The sequence below is a fragment of the Camelina sativa genome, chromosome 16, assembly GCF_000633955.1.
Source record: "Camelina sativa cultivar DH55 chromosome 16, Cs, whole genome shotgun sequence".
Taxonomy (NCBI): Eukaryota; Viridiplantae; Streptophyta; class Magnoliopsida; order Brassicales; family Brassicaceae; genus Camelina; species Camelina sativa.
This window is the reverse complement of record NC_025700.1, coordinates 20,726,727-20,745,201: the sequence shown is the minus strand read 5'-3', so window position 1 is coordinate 20,745,201 and position 18,475 is coordinate 20,726,727. Positions and strand designations below refer to the sequence as shown.

The 18,475-nt window shown below is 36.6% G+C and overlaps 5 protein-coding genes and 2 long non-coding RNA genes across 17 annotated transcripts in view; 3 read left to right on the top strand and 4 right to left on the bottom strand.

The window, feature by feature from the left end:
* LOC104753877 (probable RNA-binding protein ARP1) overlaps nucleotides 1-1,320 on the top strand; it is a 4,050-nt gene extending 2,730 nt beyond the window's left edge. Inside the window, exons 3-6 of the mRNA XM_010476063.2 lie at nucleotides 103-340; nucleotides 495-582; nucleotides 669-788; nucleotides 889-1,320. Of these exons, the coding sequence (XP_010474365.1) occupies nucleotides 103-340; nucleotides 495-582; nucleotides 669-678 (336 nt within the window). The 3' untranslated portion in view covers nucleotides 679-788; nucleotides 889-1,320. The remainder of the gene's footprint in view (nucleotides 1-102; nucleotides 341-494; nucleotides 583-668; nucleotides 789-888) is intronic.
* LOC104751543 (psbP domain-containing protein 3, chloroplastic) lies at nucleotides 1,099-3,081 on the bottom strand. The gene is made up of 10 exons (XM_010473499.2): nucleotides 2,940-3,081; nucleotides 2,789-2,864; nucleotides 2,584-2,687; nucleotides 2,437-2,502; nucleotides 2,263-2,343; nucleotides 2,100-2,182; nucleotides 1,939-2,014; nucleotides 1,743-1,861; nucleotides 1,616-1,660; nucleotides 1,099-1,535 (listed from the first exon to the last, which is right to left on the bottom strand). Exons 1-10 carry the CDS (start codon nucleotides 3,010-3,012, stop codon nucleotides 1,509-1,511), a joined length of 750 nt encoding a protein of 249 aa, XP_010471801.1. The 5' UTR covers nucleotides 3,013-3,081; the 3' UTR covers nucleotides 1,099-1,508.
* LOC104753876 (short-chain dehydrogenase/reductase family 42E member 1-like) lies at nucleotides 3,440-5,356 on the bottom strand. The gene is made up of 4 exons (XM_010476062.1): nucleotides 5,106-5,356; nucleotides 4,580-4,833; nucleotides 4,368-4,478; nucleotides 3,440-3,933 (listed from the first exon to the last, which is right to left on the bottom strand). Exons 1-4 carry the CDS (start codon nucleotides 5,354-5,356, stop codon nucleotides 3,440-3,442), a joined length of 1,110 nt encoding a protein of 369 aa, XP_010474364.1.
* On the top strand, nucleotides 6,523-8,066 carry LOC104751541 (increased DNA methylation 3). Of its 2 annotated transcripts, none has more exons than XM_010473497.2 (3): nucleotides 6,523-6,625; nucleotides 7,215-7,438; nucleotides 7,681-8,066. In XM_010473497.2, exons 2-3 carry the CDS (start codon nucleotides 7,261-7,263, stop codon nucleotides 7,932-7,934), a joined length of 432 nt encoding a protein of 143 aa, XP_010471799.1. In that variant the 5' UTR covers nucleotides 6,523-6,625; nucleotides 7,215-7,260; the 3' UTR covers nucleotides 7,935-8,066. The 2 variants fall into 2 exon arrangements, with proteins under 2 accessions (XP_010471799.1, XP_010471800.1); XM_010473498.2 differs by having other exon boundaries at nucleotides 6,534-6,671.
* Nucleotides 8,511-13,515, top strand: LOC104751540 (probable inorganic phosphate transporter 1-9). The gene is made up of 2 exons (XM_010473496.2): nucleotides 8,511-9,413; nucleotides 10,836-13,515. Exons 1-2 carry the CDS (start codon nucleotides 8,701-8,703, stop codon nucleotides 11,713-11,715), a joined length of 1,593 nt encoding a protein of 530 aa, XP_010471798.1. The 5' UTR covers nucleotides 8,511-8,700; the 3' UTR covers nucleotides 11,716-13,515.
* On the bottom strand, nucleotides 13,712-17,228 carry LOC104751539. 9 transcript variants are annotated; one of them, XR_002035933.1, is made up of 15 exons: nucleotides 17,185-17,228; nucleotides 16,867-17,066; nucleotides 16,664-16,767; nucleotides 16,357-16,442; nucleotides 16,086-16,219; nucleotides 15,871-15,987; nucleotides 15,641-15,710; nucleotides 15,322-15,548; nucleotides 15,133-15,229; nucleotides 14,925-15,045; nucleotides 14,685-14,791; nucleotides 14,507-14,578; nucleotides 14,088-14,415; nucleotides 13,884-13,957; nucleotides 13,712-13,803 (listed from the first exon to the last, which is right to left on the bottom strand). It is a non-coding gene; the product is annotated as an uncharacterized LOC104751539 (long non-coding RNA). The 9 variants fall into 9 exon arrangements; XR_002035934.1 differs by having other exon boundaries at nucleotides 15,329-15,548; XR_002035936.1 differs by having other exon boundaries at nucleotides 15,133-15,385; nucleotides 15,542-15,548.
* LOC109129646 lies at nucleotides 17,332-18,469 on the bottom strand. Of its 2 annotated transcripts, none has more exons than XR_002035937.1 (4): nucleotides 18,358-18,469; nucleotides 18,190-18,255; nucleotides 17,706-17,777; nucleotides 17,332-17,348 (listed from the first exon to the last, which is right to left on the bottom strand). It is a non-coding gene; the product is annotated as an uncharacterized LOC109129646 (long non-coding RNA). The 2 variants fall into 2 exon arrangements; XR_002035938.1 differs by having other exon boundaries at nucleotides 18,374-18,469.

Here is an 18,475-nt window from a genome sequence, read left to right as displayed (position 1 = left end):
ATCACAGGTTAACAATGGCTATGATGAACACTTGCTGTTATTTCTCTTCTTTATAAGACGTCTTGTAATTTTGGCTAAATCTTGACTCGTTCCATGGTTTAGGGTTTATATGGTCCATACATGGGTCAGCAGTACCTTCAGGTCTATGGAGTACCTGGGGCAGTGAATTCACCCGTTTATCAATATGGGCAATTAAGTCAGACTATTCCCAGTGGCCAGGGTTATACAGCAGTTCAAGGGTATTCAGTTCCAGGAAGCCATGTTCTGCAGCTTGGTGGACCTACTGTCAGTGCGATGACCACTTCATCTATGTCTGCTCTTCAAGCTCCATACCCTTCAGGTACATTTTACTGTCTTACGCACCACCATAATCTTATTATCTGACTGATCAAATCTCATAAGTAGTGGCTCACTCGCTTGTGAGTTAAAAGCATTGTTGAAAAAGCTTAGTGTATGTGCATTTTGTAATGTCCTCGTTTGAATATGTTGGTCAGGTATACCAGGCCCTGCTCCTGTACAGTCGCATATCATTGTCCACTCCCCTCAATTTATGCAGAGTAGTGGTTCTGACCAAACAACAAGGTGAGTTCTTTATTTTGGGTGTAGTAGTGAGGACTTATGCACATTTATTTTTTCTTTCACCACTTATATGGTAGTAATATTTTCAGTTATTCTTGAAGACTGAGGAGAAAAGGAAGTTAAGCGGTAGCAAAACTGCTACTTAAGGTGGCAGCAGAGGCTTCCTGTTTTATTAAGTCTTGCACGTTATTTATCATGCATCCTAAAAGGTATGCATCTCTTATTCTGCAATTTTGTAAATGCATTAACAGAGGATGTTCATCATCATAATGCGATCTCATTAGCTTTGGTATCTGTATTGCGTTACAGGTTATATAAAATAGTCTTGCTCACTAGAAAGGCGCAGAAGGAAACAAGAAAAGGAAATTGGAGTTACAGGGTTTGTGCTTCTGTTTTCTTACCCATCCATCAATGTGTATAAAACACAGCCACACAAGCAGCTGCTGGCTCGAGCTCGGGTTGAGTTTGAAGGCACTATAATGGTTTTGCCCTCGGGAGGGGAAAACCGTTAGTAATAAGTTGGTGTACAATATGCATATATATATATATATAGACACACATACACAAGCATATACATGGTAGAATCAAATTCTGATTCTTTTATAGTCTAAAAGTCGTAATACCACTACACTTCCTTCAGGTAGAGGAGTGTAGTGAGTATCATTGATAGGTACATAGCCTTTGTCCCCAGGTCCTGCATTGTAAGTAAAACATGTTCATGTTCTCGTTTGTTACTGTGCATATTTAGGGTTCTCTCTTCTCCTTTGTCTGAACACACTGATGAATTGTTATCCCAAGCTTACTTCAAAGTATGGAGTCAGCTCCTTTCTCAGAATTTCATTGCAAAAGACAAAAAGTGATTGTTCCGTAAACAAATTGTTTGATCAAATTCTATAATTTGGTTCCGCTGATAGATGTGAATGGCATTCTCATATGAATTTGAAAGACTTGACTGTCTGCAAAACCAAAGAAAATGTCAGAAGCAACAGGTTTTCGTGAAATCTTTCATTGTTGTAAGTGTGATCTTCTGTCATACCTTCTGAATCTTGGAGCTTTGTTCAGCATATTCTTCATCTGTAAACTGTAATAACCAAAGATGGTCATTGAGTTAGACATAAGAAACTAATCAGAGAGGTTATTGTGGCGATAGGACTAGAACTTACTTGTCCTGTTACAGTGTATAAACGGTTGTACCAACCGTTTGTTGCCATTCCTATTGCAGCGTACAAATACTTACGAGCTTCCCCAGGGTTTTGTAATGTGTACTCGATGTAATAGAATCCTGATCATAAATTGTGTCAACGAAACAAAGCCAGATACTTCAGAGATTCTCACTGAGTTTAAGATTTTTGTATTTACCCTTAGATGATCTGCTATCGATTAGTTTTGCAGTCACTCCTGCTGGCTTTTGCCAGCTTCTATCCAATCCACTGACCTACAAATAAATGTCACATTTACATTTTTTTAAGCAACTCTTTGCAGAGATCTTGTTGGTTTCAATTGCAGGAAGAGAGACTTACCAATGTTTCGGCGAAAGCTTCAACCTTTCCAAAAGATTCCATCCTGGTGAAGTCCGGACCTAGTCCAGTGATCGCTACGCTCACTGAAACGATCCGTATTCACTGGTGAAGTCATGACTTCTGAACAGGGAAACTGAAAAGAGACTAATCTTGATGAAATTACCATTGGAAGTTGAAGTTTCTTGAGGGTAAAAAGCTGTGATTGACTTGAATCCATTAGGTTCTGCTTGCCCGACTTGCCAATCTTGGTGTAAATGCAAATCAAATCAGATGTTATTCATAAGTCATCATGATCAATATCATAAAGTCTTCTTAAAACAGAGGTTTGGTAGATTACCTTGAGGGATTGATATCTCGTATTTGTTCACCTCATCTGTGTACACACGGAAAGTTTCTGATGCATCTGACATCAAAGAAAGGCTTTATTAAGCTGCCATATTTCTCAAGGAACAAACAATAAAAATGATCCTTGAATCAACATTACTTGTCTCAGCAAATGAAGGTGAAACGGCCAAAGGAAGGAAAAAAACAGAGGAAGCTATCTGTAACATGACTTCTCTTCTTTTCATCCCAACATGATCTCTAGACCTGTTAACCAAAAAAAAAAAGAGCGAGGCTTTAACAGAATTAGAACAAACCCAGATAAAGAGAAGAAGTGAATTATTCACTGGGACACTAGTGGAGTTTACGAAATCCGATGTTCTTCCTCGTTGGTTCTGTCTAGCACAGAGATTGCCGCAGAAATTGATGAACATCTTCTGGAATCTGGAAAGAGTTAGCTCCAAGAATGTGAATTTCGTACAAGAACAAAGCTATATCAGAGAGAGAGAGATTGAGGACCTGTAATGGTCTTAGAAACGCGGGGATTCGAAAAGCTCAGCGGAGAAGAAAACCATGGAGAAATCGCTGCCATGTGTTTCAAGATATGTCCGCTTCTCTGTTTTTCACGAAATCTATCGTCCGTCCTTTCGTGTTTCAATTTTTTTATTTTATTTTATTATTCTAATTTCTAAAACTAAAAGTATTTTGTTGTGTAAGTGAGATTTAAATTCAATATTGTAATTCACCAATATAATATTTATAATAATAAAAGTAGAATATCTATGTTTTGTAGTCAAATATTTTTGATAAATATGAAGTAATTTTCATTTGTAATTCAATTTAATAAATATATATATATATATATATATATATATATTGTTAAAAACATATATTATTACCATCGCTATGTTTATATGTTTTTTTTTCACCAAACATTTACAATGCATACATTTTACAGTTTCGAAGATGATTAAAATGTGATACCCTAGTTTGAATATTTGAACCATGGTGATAAATCTTCAAGCAATAGACGACCCCGAATTGGTTAGAAGACCTTCTCTTAATGTTGATTGTTTTACTTCCTTGGCTCTTTTCAAAAGTAACCGAAGCGAGAAAGTAGCCAGAAGTAACGTCCGCCAAAACCAAGCCTTTGCATTCTTGGGATCCACTCTCCGAGCCAGCCATAACGCATACACTGCTTCACTCACGTGCGCTGTCACCACAATCCCCGATGCTATCCGTAATACCAACATCGACCTAAAGATAAACATCGCAATGACTCGAAAGAATGGTATGGGTCCAATGTCCGGTAGCCATGCCACTGATATAATGCTAGGCAAACCGATCACACAGAAAGTCCATGCGTAAATGCTTGGACCATCGACCTCCCTCCTTTTCTTGTCTTTAAAATATGAAATGGTTTTGGTCATGGCTTCTTCAGGTTGTGTTGTGGGCTCGTACCCGAGTTCCTCCTTGGCTTTACCGATTGAGTAGTAATGAGTCACCCCAACCTCTTCCGTTAACAAAAATGTTATAAGCTCATTCCAATTCTTGTTTTTTTCTATTTATTTTTACTCTATTGTAATCAAAACTAATCTCTAAACAAACCTTGGATGCAAATGGTTGTATGGTTGAAGAGATTGAACATGTTGAAAAAAATTATTCAACCAATTTTCACCATTTGCATTGAAAAGGTTGAAGAGGTTGGAAAAAAAATATTCAGCCCGTTCAACTGAAAAAATTGAAAAAATAAACTAATCCTACAACAAAAATGTTCAACCTATTCAACCACTATTTTAGAGATGAATGAGTTGAATACTATTCAACCCATTTTTTCAATATCAGTCAACCATTTGCAGCCCTTATAAACTTCAGGTGTAAGAATCAATGGTTGTGGAATCCACCCTTGGTTGAGTAGTGGTGACAGCATTGTGTATATTGCTTCACCTATTTTTCCGAGTAAAACCACAAACGAAATAGATAGCGATGAATTTGGAAGATCATAATCAAGATTCTTCAAAAGTGGCCGAAGAACTTCAAAAAAGTTTATTGGATTATCTGCATAAATTAACAAACCACAAAACAGGGTTCAATATAAATCAATCAAAGCAAAGTATATAGCCATATAGGAAACAAAATTTTAAGAGTATAAATTTTACCATCAGAAACAAAGTAGGCCTTCCCTGCGGCTCTCGGGTGTTCATTGAGTAAATCGGTGGTTGCCAACATGAGCGCGTATACAATGTTATCCACATAAATCCAATCGGTTTTTGAGCTTGTATCGCCGATTTTGAAGAGGAATAAACCCAATCTTGCATAAGATATTATCCTATCAAGATACTTCTCTTCAGCCGGTCCATAAACTATCGGGCAACGAATCGCACACGTAGATAAAAGACTTCCATGTCCATTCCTATATTCCCATTAACATTTATAAAACATTAGCATTACCATTTCATATATTCGAAATCATAGGTAATCCGCAAAAAGGTTGAATGCATGGTACCACGAATCTAACTACTCAATTTATTATCAAGTATTTCGCGGTTCCACAAGTTTAATTAATTTTATCATGTAATTTTCACATATAACTAGTTATATTTTCAAAGATTTCCACAGTTCACAAAACATAATCCTTATTAAAAAAACTTAGTAAACAACATAAATATTGATTTTTGCACTTACTCAACAATACGACCGTTGTTCTCTAGAACCAACTGTTCGGCAATAGATTTTGTCCGATCATATGAACTGACGTAGTAGTTGGAAGGTAGGTAAGGTAGAGTTTCATCTCCATTCTCAATCTCTTTTCCACCAAAAACGACACCGTTCGTGCTCAAATACACTAACCTCGTGATCCCTTTCTTCACACAGGTTTCCAATACATTTCGCGTCCCTTCCACGTTGACTTCCTCGATCCGATGAGTCCTAATCATCTGCTTACCCGAACCACCGTACGACGCAAGATGAATCACAAAGTCCACTCCTTCATGAGCCTCTTCTACGTCCTCTCTATTCACAACATCTCCTGACGTAGTGACATATATAATGTGACCAAAATATATTTTTTAAAAAATATTTCAAATTGGAAGTGGAGATACTTGATCTAACATAGTAAATCACATAGACAAATCCTCTCGTGTCACCTGGTTTGTAGTTGTGATTAGGACATGATTCAAAAAATATCTACTCAGTGGACATGATTCTAAATCTTGAATACATACCATTTTTTGCCTTTTTGGTAATGGCTAGTTCAATTTCGATCGTTCGTCTAAATATGGTCAACGAGGAGTTCAATATATATAATTGGTTGCTTCAGGTAATGGCATCGTATGATGTAAATTAAATATTGATATTTGCAAGAGACGAGAAACTCGTTCTCGTTTGAAGCACGTGTCTAGACCAGCTGGGTCACGTAGACGTAGCGTTGGTTGATGATCACGACGAGAAATTTAACATGTTCATTTGTAGTCCTAATCCGCAAATTAAGCTTCTTGTTAAAATAATACTACTACTACTAGTCTACTACTATATTCTTAGCTAATCTCCTTTCTTGTCAACAAGCACTATGAATCATATAGTGACACATCGATGAAAATAGCACTCTTGTATTTCTAATTAATTAACTAAATAAAAAAGCAAGAAACGTTACTCAAAAAAAAAAAAATGTTCATTAGCTAAAGGGAGAACGTTTCTTTTGGAGTTTTGGTCTTCCGGTTGAGTACTCTACAATTTAGTGTTTTTATTTTATGCATAATTTAAAATCTAAATTATGCAAAAATTATGTGTATTAATTTGATGAACTCCAATAAGAGATGCAATTTTAGTTATATAATCTAATAAAAAAATAAAGAATCTATGGTTTATTTATTATAAAAATCCTAATAAGCCATAGATGATAGATCTTTTTAGTTTTATTAAATTATAAATAAAGCTGTTGTTGTATAATTTATGTTTACTAAAACATAAAATCTAAAAATATGTAGAGAAATAGATAAAATGTGGGATGTTTTTGGTTAAAAATGTTGCCTAGGCAGCAACGTTTCTGACACGTGGCTTATTCAGAGTGGTTATTTTGACCAGCTAATAAGTAAGAGTATTTTGGCTCATACGCTCCTCCCTCACCACCCGACTCAGCAATTATTCACCGCCGGTGTTTCAGTGACGAAGCTTCGCAGTCAACACTTCCGTCGAAGTTCTCTACGGTACCCTAAATCCACCACCTTCTTCTCCGTTTCCGCTTTTTTTTAGGTATCTAATTGAATGAATTCGTTTTTGAGAACTTTCCTGGAGTTTTTTTTTTTATTTTTTTTGTTTGGGCAATCGAGATTAGGGTTTTTTTTCTTTTCTATTTTGGGTGTTCTTTGTCTCCAGCTTCCCTACTTGGATTCTGTGTTCTTCAAATCTACTTATTCTAGGGTTCAATACGCACGGAATCCATAGACCTCTGATTGAGCTCTAGATTGTCTTATGAATCCGACTGATTCGTACTAATATACGCATCTTCCACATTTTTGGGTTCTCCAGTGATTTTGAGAAACCTAGCTGAAATGATTTGTGTTTTCGAATTTGATGTTCTTGAAATCTTTATTTTGAGCAAAGAGTGGTATGAAAATTTTGGTTGAAAGGAGTAAAACTTGCTTCAGAGGATTAAACCAGTCTTAATCTTTTTGCTTACTGCCTGTGTATAGAAATGACTGATTTGGTCTCTCTCTTTGCTTTACATCTTCAAACTTGACTTGTTCTTTGATTTGATTGTTATCTTTTCTTTCTTAATTATGATATTATCAACAGGTAGGTTTGGAGGATTCTATAGCTTGTGGAAATACAGAGCGACACCATGAACACTGAGAATAATCAAACTACTACAACTCTCTCGAAAGTGATCTCTCATGTTTTTGTCACTGGTACTGCTAAGCAAGGCTCTCTTGGTCCACCCATCGGTCTTGTCGATATTGGCGTTAGCGAAGCTGCCTACATCTTCAGAGTCTCTCTCCCTGGCATTGAGAAAAATCAAAGTAAGCCTCTTCACATGTCTTTTCTCTTGTGCTGTCCTTTCATTAGTAATACTCTTGGTCTCATTACCAAATTTCCTACTAATTTCTCTGCCACCTGTTCAAACTGGAATGGATTCTTCATGTTTTTGTTGGGTTTGACGACAATGACCAGTGACGTGAAAAGAAAGTTGCATTCTTTTTTTTCTTTGTCTGTCTATGAAAAGAACTTTGACCCATAATGCTATCTTCTGATCTGCTAATAGATAAGATCAAATGTGAGATTCAGAGGGAGGGAAGAGTATGCATCCAAGGAGTAGTGCCTGAGATTGCGATTCCAAGTGAAACCGGATACTTGTACAGAATGCAGGTTCAACAGCTCTGCCCTCCTGGTCCATTCTCAATCACGTTTAACCTTCCTGGACAAGTGGATCCTCGTTTGTTTTCTCCAACGTTTAGATCTGATGGGATCTTGGAAGTTGTTGTCGTCAAGCTCGGAGTGCGCGTCCCAACTTCATAGTTCCTGTTTTCATATAACTAGGAGGATATCCATCTCACTTAATCAGCATTTAGTATCATTCGGCCGACCTATATAGGTCTTTGGTTCAGATTCAGATGTTAGAGACTCAAGACTGTTCTAGTTTTTTTTCTTTTTTTTTTTGTAAAATCTTGTTCAATGATCAGATTCCTTGAGATGTTGTTCTTAGACTCTGAAAAATGTTGCTGGATGTGAAACGGTACTGTTTGGAAGAGAAATGAAAGTGAAAAAATATAAGAAAAGAGAATAATAAAAAGTAATGAAATCTTAAAAAGAGAATATACACTAGAATACTATATTATCAAAATTCAAGCCTCTTATTCGCAAAATGACTAGAAACAAGTTATATCAATAAGATGGTCAGTGTGTTACATGTGTTCTCTTTGGCTACCACATCCTTAAACCATAACACTTTTGTATGGTTGGTTTAGCAAAAAAAAAAAAAAAAAAAAAAAAAAAAAAAAAAAAAAAAAAAAAGAACACTTTTATATCAATATAAAGAGGGACTTGAAAAAAAACTTCTATATATCCAAAATTTTATAAAAAAACGTTATGAAAGTCAACTAAAGAAGTGGACTCGATCAGGGGAGGTGTTGTGTTCCTCGCAGTCAAACCAAAGCATATTCCATATTATTGTCTTAAAGAAGAAAAAATCTCCAAAAAAAATCCATTAAAATGAAGAGACAAGGACTTAAAATTCTTCTCATTCTCTGTATCTTGAAAAAACATAAAAATCGACGATACGACGATGCCAGCGCTAAGAGTGTTATCGTCGTTAGATGCGGCTAGGATACAATGGTACCATTTCAAGGCGATAATAGTCGCCGGGATGGGACTTTTCACCGACGCTTACGATCTTTTCTGTATTGCTCCGATCATGAAAATGATAAGTCAAATCTATTACCACAAAGACTCGATCGGAACCGCTCTTCTCTCAACTTCTTACGCCATCGCTCTTCTCGGCACAGCCTTAGGTCAGATCATCTTCGGGTACTTAGGTGACCGAGTCGGACGTCGTAAAGTCTACGGACTTTGTCTCTTAATCATGGTCTTCAGCTCCTTTGGTTGTGGCTTCTCTGTTTGCACCACTCGACGTTCTTGCGTTATGGTCAGTCTTGGATTCTTTAGATTCGTTCTTGGACTCGGGATCGGTGGAGATTACCCTCTCTCCGCCACGATTATGTCGGAGTTCGCTAATAAAAGGACGCGTGGAGCTTTCATTGCGGCCGTGTTCTCGATGCAGGGGTTAGGGATCTTGATGAGCTCTGCCGTGACCATGGTTGTGTGTGTGGTGTTCAAGAACGTCGCCGGAGAGGGGAGTTTGGAACAGACGAACGCGGCGGGATCAGAGACTTTGGCCCCGGCAGAATCGGATATAGCGTGGAGGTTGATTCTTATGATCGGAGCTATTCCTGCCGCGTTGACGTTTTACTGGCGAATGCTCATGCCTGAAACTGCCAGGTTCCTTTCAACTATTTCTTCTCTTTTTCTTTTTTTTTTTGTTCCTAAATTTAATTTCGTAACAAAATAATTTTCCACCGTAGATAAATTGAAAATATTTATTTTACGTATGAGAAGAAAATAAAAATTATTGTCCATTTTTTTTTTTTTTGTCTTTTTTTTTGTCCACCATTTTTTGACTATAGTTAAATGTACTATCTTGTGTGACTTTGCTTCCTATCATTCCACATACAAACTTAGGATTTTTTTCTACAATAGTATTAAATTAACTCTTTCTCCTCAAGTATTGTTTTGAGTATTGTTTTTCAAAATTAAATACATTGAGTTTAAAATCGGTAACCATTTTCACTATGGATTGCTTTGCTTCGATGCAAACTAGATCGTTTTATGATACTATATATATATATATATTTTGTTGTCAGGTAACATTCCACGATTAAATATTATCCATTTTAGTCAAAATATGTGTTTACTAGTTACGCCGTAAAGCATATTATATTACACCAGTATTTTTTTTTTAAAAAGCAATATTTTATGTAGATGAAATATCTTGCGTGACTTTGTAAGCTACTGCCCCTTGACAATTTTTCAATGAAATCTCAATCTAGGATTATGAACTAAAAAGTTTAGTCGTGTGCAAAACAAAAGTTCTACCCATGTTTCCGTACAAAATAATGTTGGAGAACCTGAAATTTCAACCTAAATTTGATACGTTGTGGATGATATAAACATAAACAATATATGTAATAATAATGTAAAGAGTGGCGAGTTCGTGTTTTGTTTGTTCCTAGGAAGTAAGTTGACTTCTGAGGGAAATATACCGGACAGAGAGAGGTATATACCTCTCATGATAACGTATGCACATATATAGTATTCCATTTTAATACGCATAATATATAGTTTTAAGTATATATTTTCTACATTAATTATCCCTCTCAGGTAGAAACTCCAGCTAATTATTAGAATTTTATTTTATCATAAATAAATTTAATCTCTCCAACTAACCACGTACTCTCTTCCTATCAAGTTCTCCCACTTTGATTCCCTTATTAACTTCATAAGAAAAAGTCTTTTCCCTTCCGTGTGTAGTAGTAGTAGTAAACTAGTAATAGTATAAGTTATGACTTATGACTACATATATAATTATATTGAGTTATTGACTGATGACAATTAACTTTTGTAATTTTTAGCAGAAGCGGCTAAAATACATTAACAACATTGTCAAACTAGATTTATTAGAAATATTCCATACAACCGTGACATATAATTCAGTATCACAAGGAATATATCAACTTAAGAATTGGTCCATGGTGGTATAGTTAAGCTATTATCAAATCTAAACTTTTGAATTTACTTTTTTCAGCATTTATGTACTAAATAATCAAATCAGTATGGTAATCACTTTTTTTTTTATGCATGCAGATACACAGCATTGGTGGAGAACAATGTAGTCCAAGCAGCAAAAGACATGCAACGAGTCATGTCCGTATCCATGACTCAAATCGACGAGGATTCATCGCTGGAACTACAACAATCGCCACGGTCTTCCTACAAACTCTTCTCACGCCGTTTCCTCAGCCTCCATGGATGTGACCTCTTCGCAGCCTCAGCCAATTGGTTCCTAGTTGACGTCGTCTTCTACACAAGCAATCTCCTCCTCTCTCAGATCTTCAACTTCTCCAACAAATCAATCAACTCTACAAGCGTCTACGATTCCGCCTTTGAAGTAGCTAAGGTCGCAGCCATCGTGGCCGCTTGCTCCACAATCCCCGGCTACTGGTTCACCGTCTATTTCATCGATAGAATCGGTCGAGTCCAGATTCAGATGATGGGGTTTTTCCTCATGGCCGTTGTTTACTTAGTCGCTGGGATCCCGTACAGTTGGTATTGGTCCAAACACGAGAAGACTAATAAAGGCTTTATGGTTCTCTACGGATTGATCTTCTTCTTTAGCAACTTTGGTCCTAACACGACGACGTTTATTATCCCGGCGGAACTTTTTCCGGCAAGGTTTAGGTCCACGTGCCACGGGATATCTGGAGCAGCAGGGAAGTTTGGGGCTATCGTTGGCACTGTTGGTTTCTTGTGGGCCACGAAACACCATGAGGATGACGTTTTCTTGGACGTGAAACGTGTTAGAATCGCGTTTTTGATCCTTGGTGGCGTTTGTATCGCCGGAATGATCGTGACGTACTTCTTCACTCGTGAAACTATGGGGAGATCGTTAGAAGAGAACGAAGACGAGATCGGTTGTACCACGTCAGCTGAATCATCTTCTGCCAATGTTCTATTTCCAAGATAGTATTACTGATTTTGAGATTATATGTATAACACACTATCAAATCGTCTTGTGGATCTTTTCCTCTCTTATTAACTCTTAATTTTTCCTTAATCTTTGATGTTTTGATACTCAAATTTGGTTTTTTTATTTTGTTTTTGTTTTTTTCTCATGTGAACATGAATCTTTTATTTCTTTTTTAATTTCGTTCATATCAAAAGGGGTGGGATAATGGTAAAAATACGTTGATCCTGCTTTAAGAGTACAAAGCTTGTCTGAATCTAAACCTTGAATGAAGACTCAGTCTTTTAGCGCTTAGTTCTGTTCCTCTTAGGCCACACTTTCAGTCCAAGTAATATGTTACCCTCAAAACGAAGAATCGAACCCTGAGGAAAAGAGTAGCTCAGAAAACCTGAATCAACCAAAGATGGAAGCTCCAAGTTTAATTAGCAGCACACCGCCGCAAAGATACAGGGGGAATCTAGGCCAACAGGTCGAAACAATTTCTAACATCATCATCCAAATTCATAGATAGATAACGAAATCATGTTTTAAGAGAAAACACCATCCAAAGCAAAAGTGATTAACATTTAAAACTTACTTGAAAAGAGAATAATAGTAAGAAAACAGATCACATCTCCAAGGAAAAGATAAGAAATCACGAGGGAGTTGACAGAGAAGACTATAGATGAAAACCTATCCTTGGCATCGCTACTCAAAATACCTATAAAGAAGGGGAGCCCTTCAAATTAAATAAAATAAAACGACTGTCACAAGCATATGGCGGAACAGTAGGATCAAACACTAGAAATACAGGCAACATGAGAGATACACCAACATAGATAAAGGGGAAGAGACCAATAAGAAATCTGAACGAATGACTACGATCAATCAAAAAGCCATCACGATCGATCATCACATCATCCACAATCTAAAACATCAAAACGATCGAGAAGCAAATTACAGAAAGAGAACCAACGCAATTAAGAAACGTAGGGAAGCAAACAAAAAGCAGAGACACGTTCAGAAGAAGAATACCCCCTTAAGACCCTAGGAGAGAGAAAACGAGTGACAACTATCCATCAAAGCCATCAATGGTCAATAAAAACATACTGCACAATCTAAAATAGTAGAGCGAGAAGAATATAAGAGCAAACAGTGGGAATATATGCAGTATGAGAGATACAGAAACAGAGAACAATAACATGAATAAACTACATGTCCTGCCTTAGGCATCAGAGAAGCTCAGACTTTAAAACAAAAAAGACATTGATTACAAAACTACTTAAAATTGACGAAGTATAAGAACAAACATGCAGCATGAGAGATACATAAATTTACAGATGAAAAAGTGGAAAGAGACCCGTAAGTAGTGACGCTTTTTTGTTATGTAGCATGAGAAATACAAAAACAGAGAAAAAAGAGGAAAGACATCAGTTAGTAACCTGATGCTCTTCTCTTATAAAACAAAAGACAGAGTCTTAGGCGAAAAGTCTAGATGCCATTGTCAATAAGAAGAACATCAACTAAAAAGAACCTGAAACATCGAATAACAATCCAAATGATGTTGAAGACTGCCCAGTGGTACAATCTAAAACACAGGAAGCCAAAGTTCAAAGATCTAGTTTATTAAAACAAAGAGATACCTGACAGATCCCAAAGGAAAAGAGAAACAAACCTGAATAAACCACAATCCTTAGCAGAAGTGATTAGCATTTAAACCATAGAATATAAAATCATAAAGAGAAAAAAAGAGATGAGTAACACTGCGGCTAGTTCATCAGAGGAGCTCAGACTGAAGCACACCACCTAAAAGACTTCAAACAAACAAAAAAAAAAACATTGAATACCTGACAGATCCCAAAGGAAAAGAGAACACAAATCTGAATAAACCACAATCCTAAGCCGAAGTGAGTAGCATTTAAACCATAGAATATAAAATCATAAAGAGAAAAAAAAGAGATAAAGAGGGAGTAACACTGCGGCTAGTTCATNAAAAAAAAAAAAAAAAAAAAAAAAAAAAAAAAAAAAAAAAAAAAAAAAAAAAAAAAAAAAAAAAACTAGTTAAAAAGGAATAAGGGTACAGATAGTTATAATTTGCTTCCAAAACACCTGCAAGACGAAGAAAGAAATGTAAGCAACAAAACAAAAATAAGAAGAAGTAAAAGACGTGTTAGGAGGAAGAACAAAACCCCTGAAATCGTAGCACTAAGAAGAAGTATCTCCATCAAAGCCATCACTGGTCGATAAAAGCATCATCTAAAACCTGAAATAACAGAGTGACAAGTAAATCACAGGAACCTAAGCCAACAAAACAAAAACGACAAGTAAATAACATGTAATTAGAAAAAGACCACTGAAACAAAGTGAAAATTCAGAAGCAAATAGGGATGCACTTTTAGCAAGGAACATGGAAGGCATGAAGTCGTAGCATGGAGGATTGAATACATGATGATCAGATCATAGTTTGCTTCCAAAAAACCTGCAAGACGAAGAAAGAAATGTAAGTAACAAAAAGAGAAAAAGAAGAAGACCTGTTAAGAGGAAGAACAAAATCCCTGAAAACCCTTGGCACAGAGAAGAAGCGTGTCCAACAAAGCCATCACTGATCGATAAAAGCATCATCCAAAACCTGAAACAACAGAACGACAAGTAAATAAAAGCATCATCCAATGATGAGATCCTTACCGTCTTCCTGATTCGCTGTTAACCCAATTAATGAAGCTGGACACATGAGAACAAATTATACAATCACCAACAATAGCAAATCTCAGAAAGTCATTAGGGAAAAAAAAAAAAAAAAGAAGAAACATACGAGAACAGATGATGATAGAGGAGAAGATAAGATTCAACAGAGCAATCCCATTGCCTCTGACTCGACGACGATCTGCATCAAAGAGAGGAAATACTTTCAGCGCTTATATACAACAACAACAACAACAGTAACAAAAATCGCTTACATAGGAATTAAGAATTGGGGAAAAAGGAACAACCAAAAGGAGAAAACGCTTGACAACGATCAATCAAAGTCATCACCGACGGTAGGGTCTTAGACTGAAAACGTAAATGCCAGCGTCACTAGGTAGATGAGCGACATTACCTGAAACATCCAATAAAAAAAAGACCAAAACCATGTTAACAACTCGCTTATGGCGCAGTACAAAACTCAAAATCCAGTTAATGAAAACAATTAGATAGCTGACATATTCCAAGGGGGAAAGAGGAGGAAATACCTGAATAAACCACAAGTCCAACCTTGTGCATCAGAGGAGCTCAAACTTAAGCATACCACCTAAGAGACTTAAAAATATATGAATGTTGTCAATCTGAGATCCTTATCGTCCTCTTGATTTGCTGTAAACCCAATTCATGAAGCTATACCGTGAATATATAGAAAGAGAATCTGGAAAACAGAATAAGACATAGGGGAACAAATCATACCTCACCAACAATAGCAAACTCAGAAACTCAGTAGGCCTGAAAACGAAGCATGGAGAAGAATACCCGTGGATCAGATTGCAATTAGCTTCCAAAACACCTGCAAGACGAAGAAAGAAATGTTGTAAGGAACAAAAAAAAAGAAAAGTGAAAGACGTGTGAAGAGGAAGAAAGAACAAAACTCCTGAAGACATTTTACAGAGAAGAAGTATCTCCATCAAAGCCATCACTGATCGATAAAAGTATCATCCAAAACCTGAAATAACAGAGACAAGTAGGAATAGATGTAGCATTAGAAATACAAAAAGAGATGTTTTTCTTCTTATAGAACCTCGAATATCTTATAACAAAAGACAGGGTCTTAGGCTAAACGCCTAGATGCCAGTATCACGAGGAAGATGAGCAACATTACTTGAAACCTGGAACATCCAATAAGAAAGACCAAATCATGTATGAAAAGTCCCTCATGGCAAGAAGAAGATGTATCCCGGGATATATGAAGAAACCTTACCTAAACAAATGATAGACGAGATGATAAGATTCAACAAAGTCATCCCAGTGCCTTAACTCGATGTGACAATCTGCATCAAACATAAAAGGTATTTTTGACAAGTAAATAANAAAAAAAAAAAAAAAAAAAAAAAAAAAAAAAAAAAAAAAAAAAAACAGAACCAAAGTGACTATTCATAAACAAATAATAGAGATGCGTTTAGAGCAAACGGTTTATGGATGCGAGGTAACCTGAAAGTTAAAATCAGAAATCATAAGCACTCCCACAATGTTTTCTCTTCGAACCTCCCACATTGTAATCCCGATGCCTCGACGATCTGCATCAACGAGAGACAGATATCATTTCACCTGAAATATCATATAGAAAAGGCCAAATCATGTTTAGAAAGTTTTAAACTCAGAATCCAGTTACTAAAAATAAAATTAAAAAGATAGCTGACATATACCAAACAGAGATGTTTTGGATTTCTGATGGCACAGCCCTGATGACTAATAGAGATACGTTTGGAGCAAGGAAATGAGAACGCCTGAGGAAGATCAGTCAAAGCCATCATTGATTGATAAAAGCATCATCCAAAACCTGAAATAACAAAAACGGCAAGTTATAACATGTTATTAGAAAGAAAAAAGAAAAGAAAAACAACAGAACGGAAGCGAATATTCAGAAACAAATAATAGAGATGCGTTTAGAGAAAAAAGGTTTATGGATGAGGTAACCTGAAAGTAAAACTCAGAAACCATAGGCACTCCCACAATTCTCTCTCTTCGAACCTCCCACACTGTAATCTCGGTGCCTGGACGATCTGCATTGAAGAGAGACTGACATGTTTTTCACTTGAAACGTGAAACATCCAATAAAAAGACCAAATCATGTTTGAAAAGTCCATGATGGCACAGACCAAAACTCAGGAAGCCAAAATTCAAAATCTAGTTTATAGAAACAAAGAAAGAGATAGCAGAGAACAGATATCCCAAAGGGAAATAGAACAAGAACCTGAATAAACCTGAAAGAGAACTCACGAACCTTGTGCATCATATAAAATAAAAGAGATGATTGCATCAAAGAGTTCTTTTTACTTATGCACCAGCAGCGAGTACACGGATTGAACGCAAGAGCCAACTGTTGTCCTGCAAGATCAAAACAAAATGCATCAGATCAACTAAAGTTTTATTCTCTGTCTGTGATTCAAGAAAAAGAAAGAGATGATTGCGTCAAAGAGCTTTTACCTCTGCACCAGCAGCGAACAGACGGATTGAACACAAGAGCCAACTGTTGTCCTGCAAGATCAAAACAAAATGCATATGAACCACTAAAGTTTTTTTCTTTATGTTATTTTAAATAAAAGAGCTGATTGCATCAAAGAGTTCTTTTTTAACTCTGCAACAGCCGCGAGCACACGGAATGAACGCAAAAGCCAATTGTTGTCCTGCAACAACATCAAACAAAATGCATAATTAGTATCCACTGTAAGTTTCAAAATCTAGTTTATAAAAAACTAAGAAAGAGATAGCAGACATATCCCAAAGGGAAAATAGAACAAGAACCTGAAGAAACCACATGTCCAGCCTTGTGCATCAGAGGAGCCCGCNTTGTCCTGCAACAACATCAAACAAAATGCATAATTAGTATCCCAAAGGGGAATAAAACAAGAACCTGCAGAAACCACATGTCCAGCCTTGTGCATCAGAAGAGCCCAGACTTAGCAGACCTAAGAGACATACCAATTAAAAAAAAAAAAAAAAAAAAAAGCAAATCAGCGATATCGATCAAAGCATCATCCACCAGGAATCTACAACAACACAAGGACAAGTTATAAATAAAGGACAACACAACAACAACACAAGGTGTAAAAAATTCAGAAGCAGGAGCGAGCGATGATGATTCGCTTCCAAAACACCACCTGCAAGACGAATAAACTTACTTAGAGACCGGGGAGCGAACAAAAATAACTAGAGACTCGCGTGTTAAGAGGAAGAACAAAACCCCTGAAGACAAAACATACCTCACTACAATATAGCAAATCTCAGAAACTCATTAAGGGGAAAAAAAAAAAAAAAAAAGCTACCTTAACAACCGATGATAGAGGAGAAGAGAAGATCCAACAGAGCAATCCCAGTGCCTCTTACTCGACGACGATCTGCATCAAAAAGAGGAAATACTTTTAGCTTATATACAACAACAACAACAACAACAACAACAACAACAACAACAACAGCAACAAAGACGAGAAAGGAGAAAACGCTTGACAACGATCAATCAAAGCCATCACCGATCAATCATAGGATCAATTCATCCTCCACAAATCTAAATCAACAAAACAAAGACGACAAGTAAATAACATGAAGGTACAACCAACGAAGAAAAGGGGGAAAAAAAACAACGATGCAATTTAGAAACCCAAAGTGAAAATTCAGAAACTAGAACGAAGTAGAGACAACCAACGCGTGACAAAAAAAAATCCAAAGAAACAAATCAGCGAACGATCATAGCATTATCCACCACAATCTACAACAACAAAAAAAGGTACAAATACAATGTATGAATCAAACCGTAGAAGGAGTGAAAAATTCAGAAGCGGGAGCGACGATCAGATCATAGATTCGCTTCCAAAACACCTGCAAGACGAAGAAGAAACTTCTTAGGAAACCAAAACAGAGAAATCAGAAACGCGTTATGAAGAATAATAATAAAAGAGGGAGAGGCAAATATCGCACGACCATAATAAGACGATACCGATGCAATTGAGAGACCAAACCCAGAGAAGAGCGAGCGATGATGATCGGGTTGAAAGCAAAATCAGAGACACGTCGGGTTTAGAATAACAGAGCGAAAGAG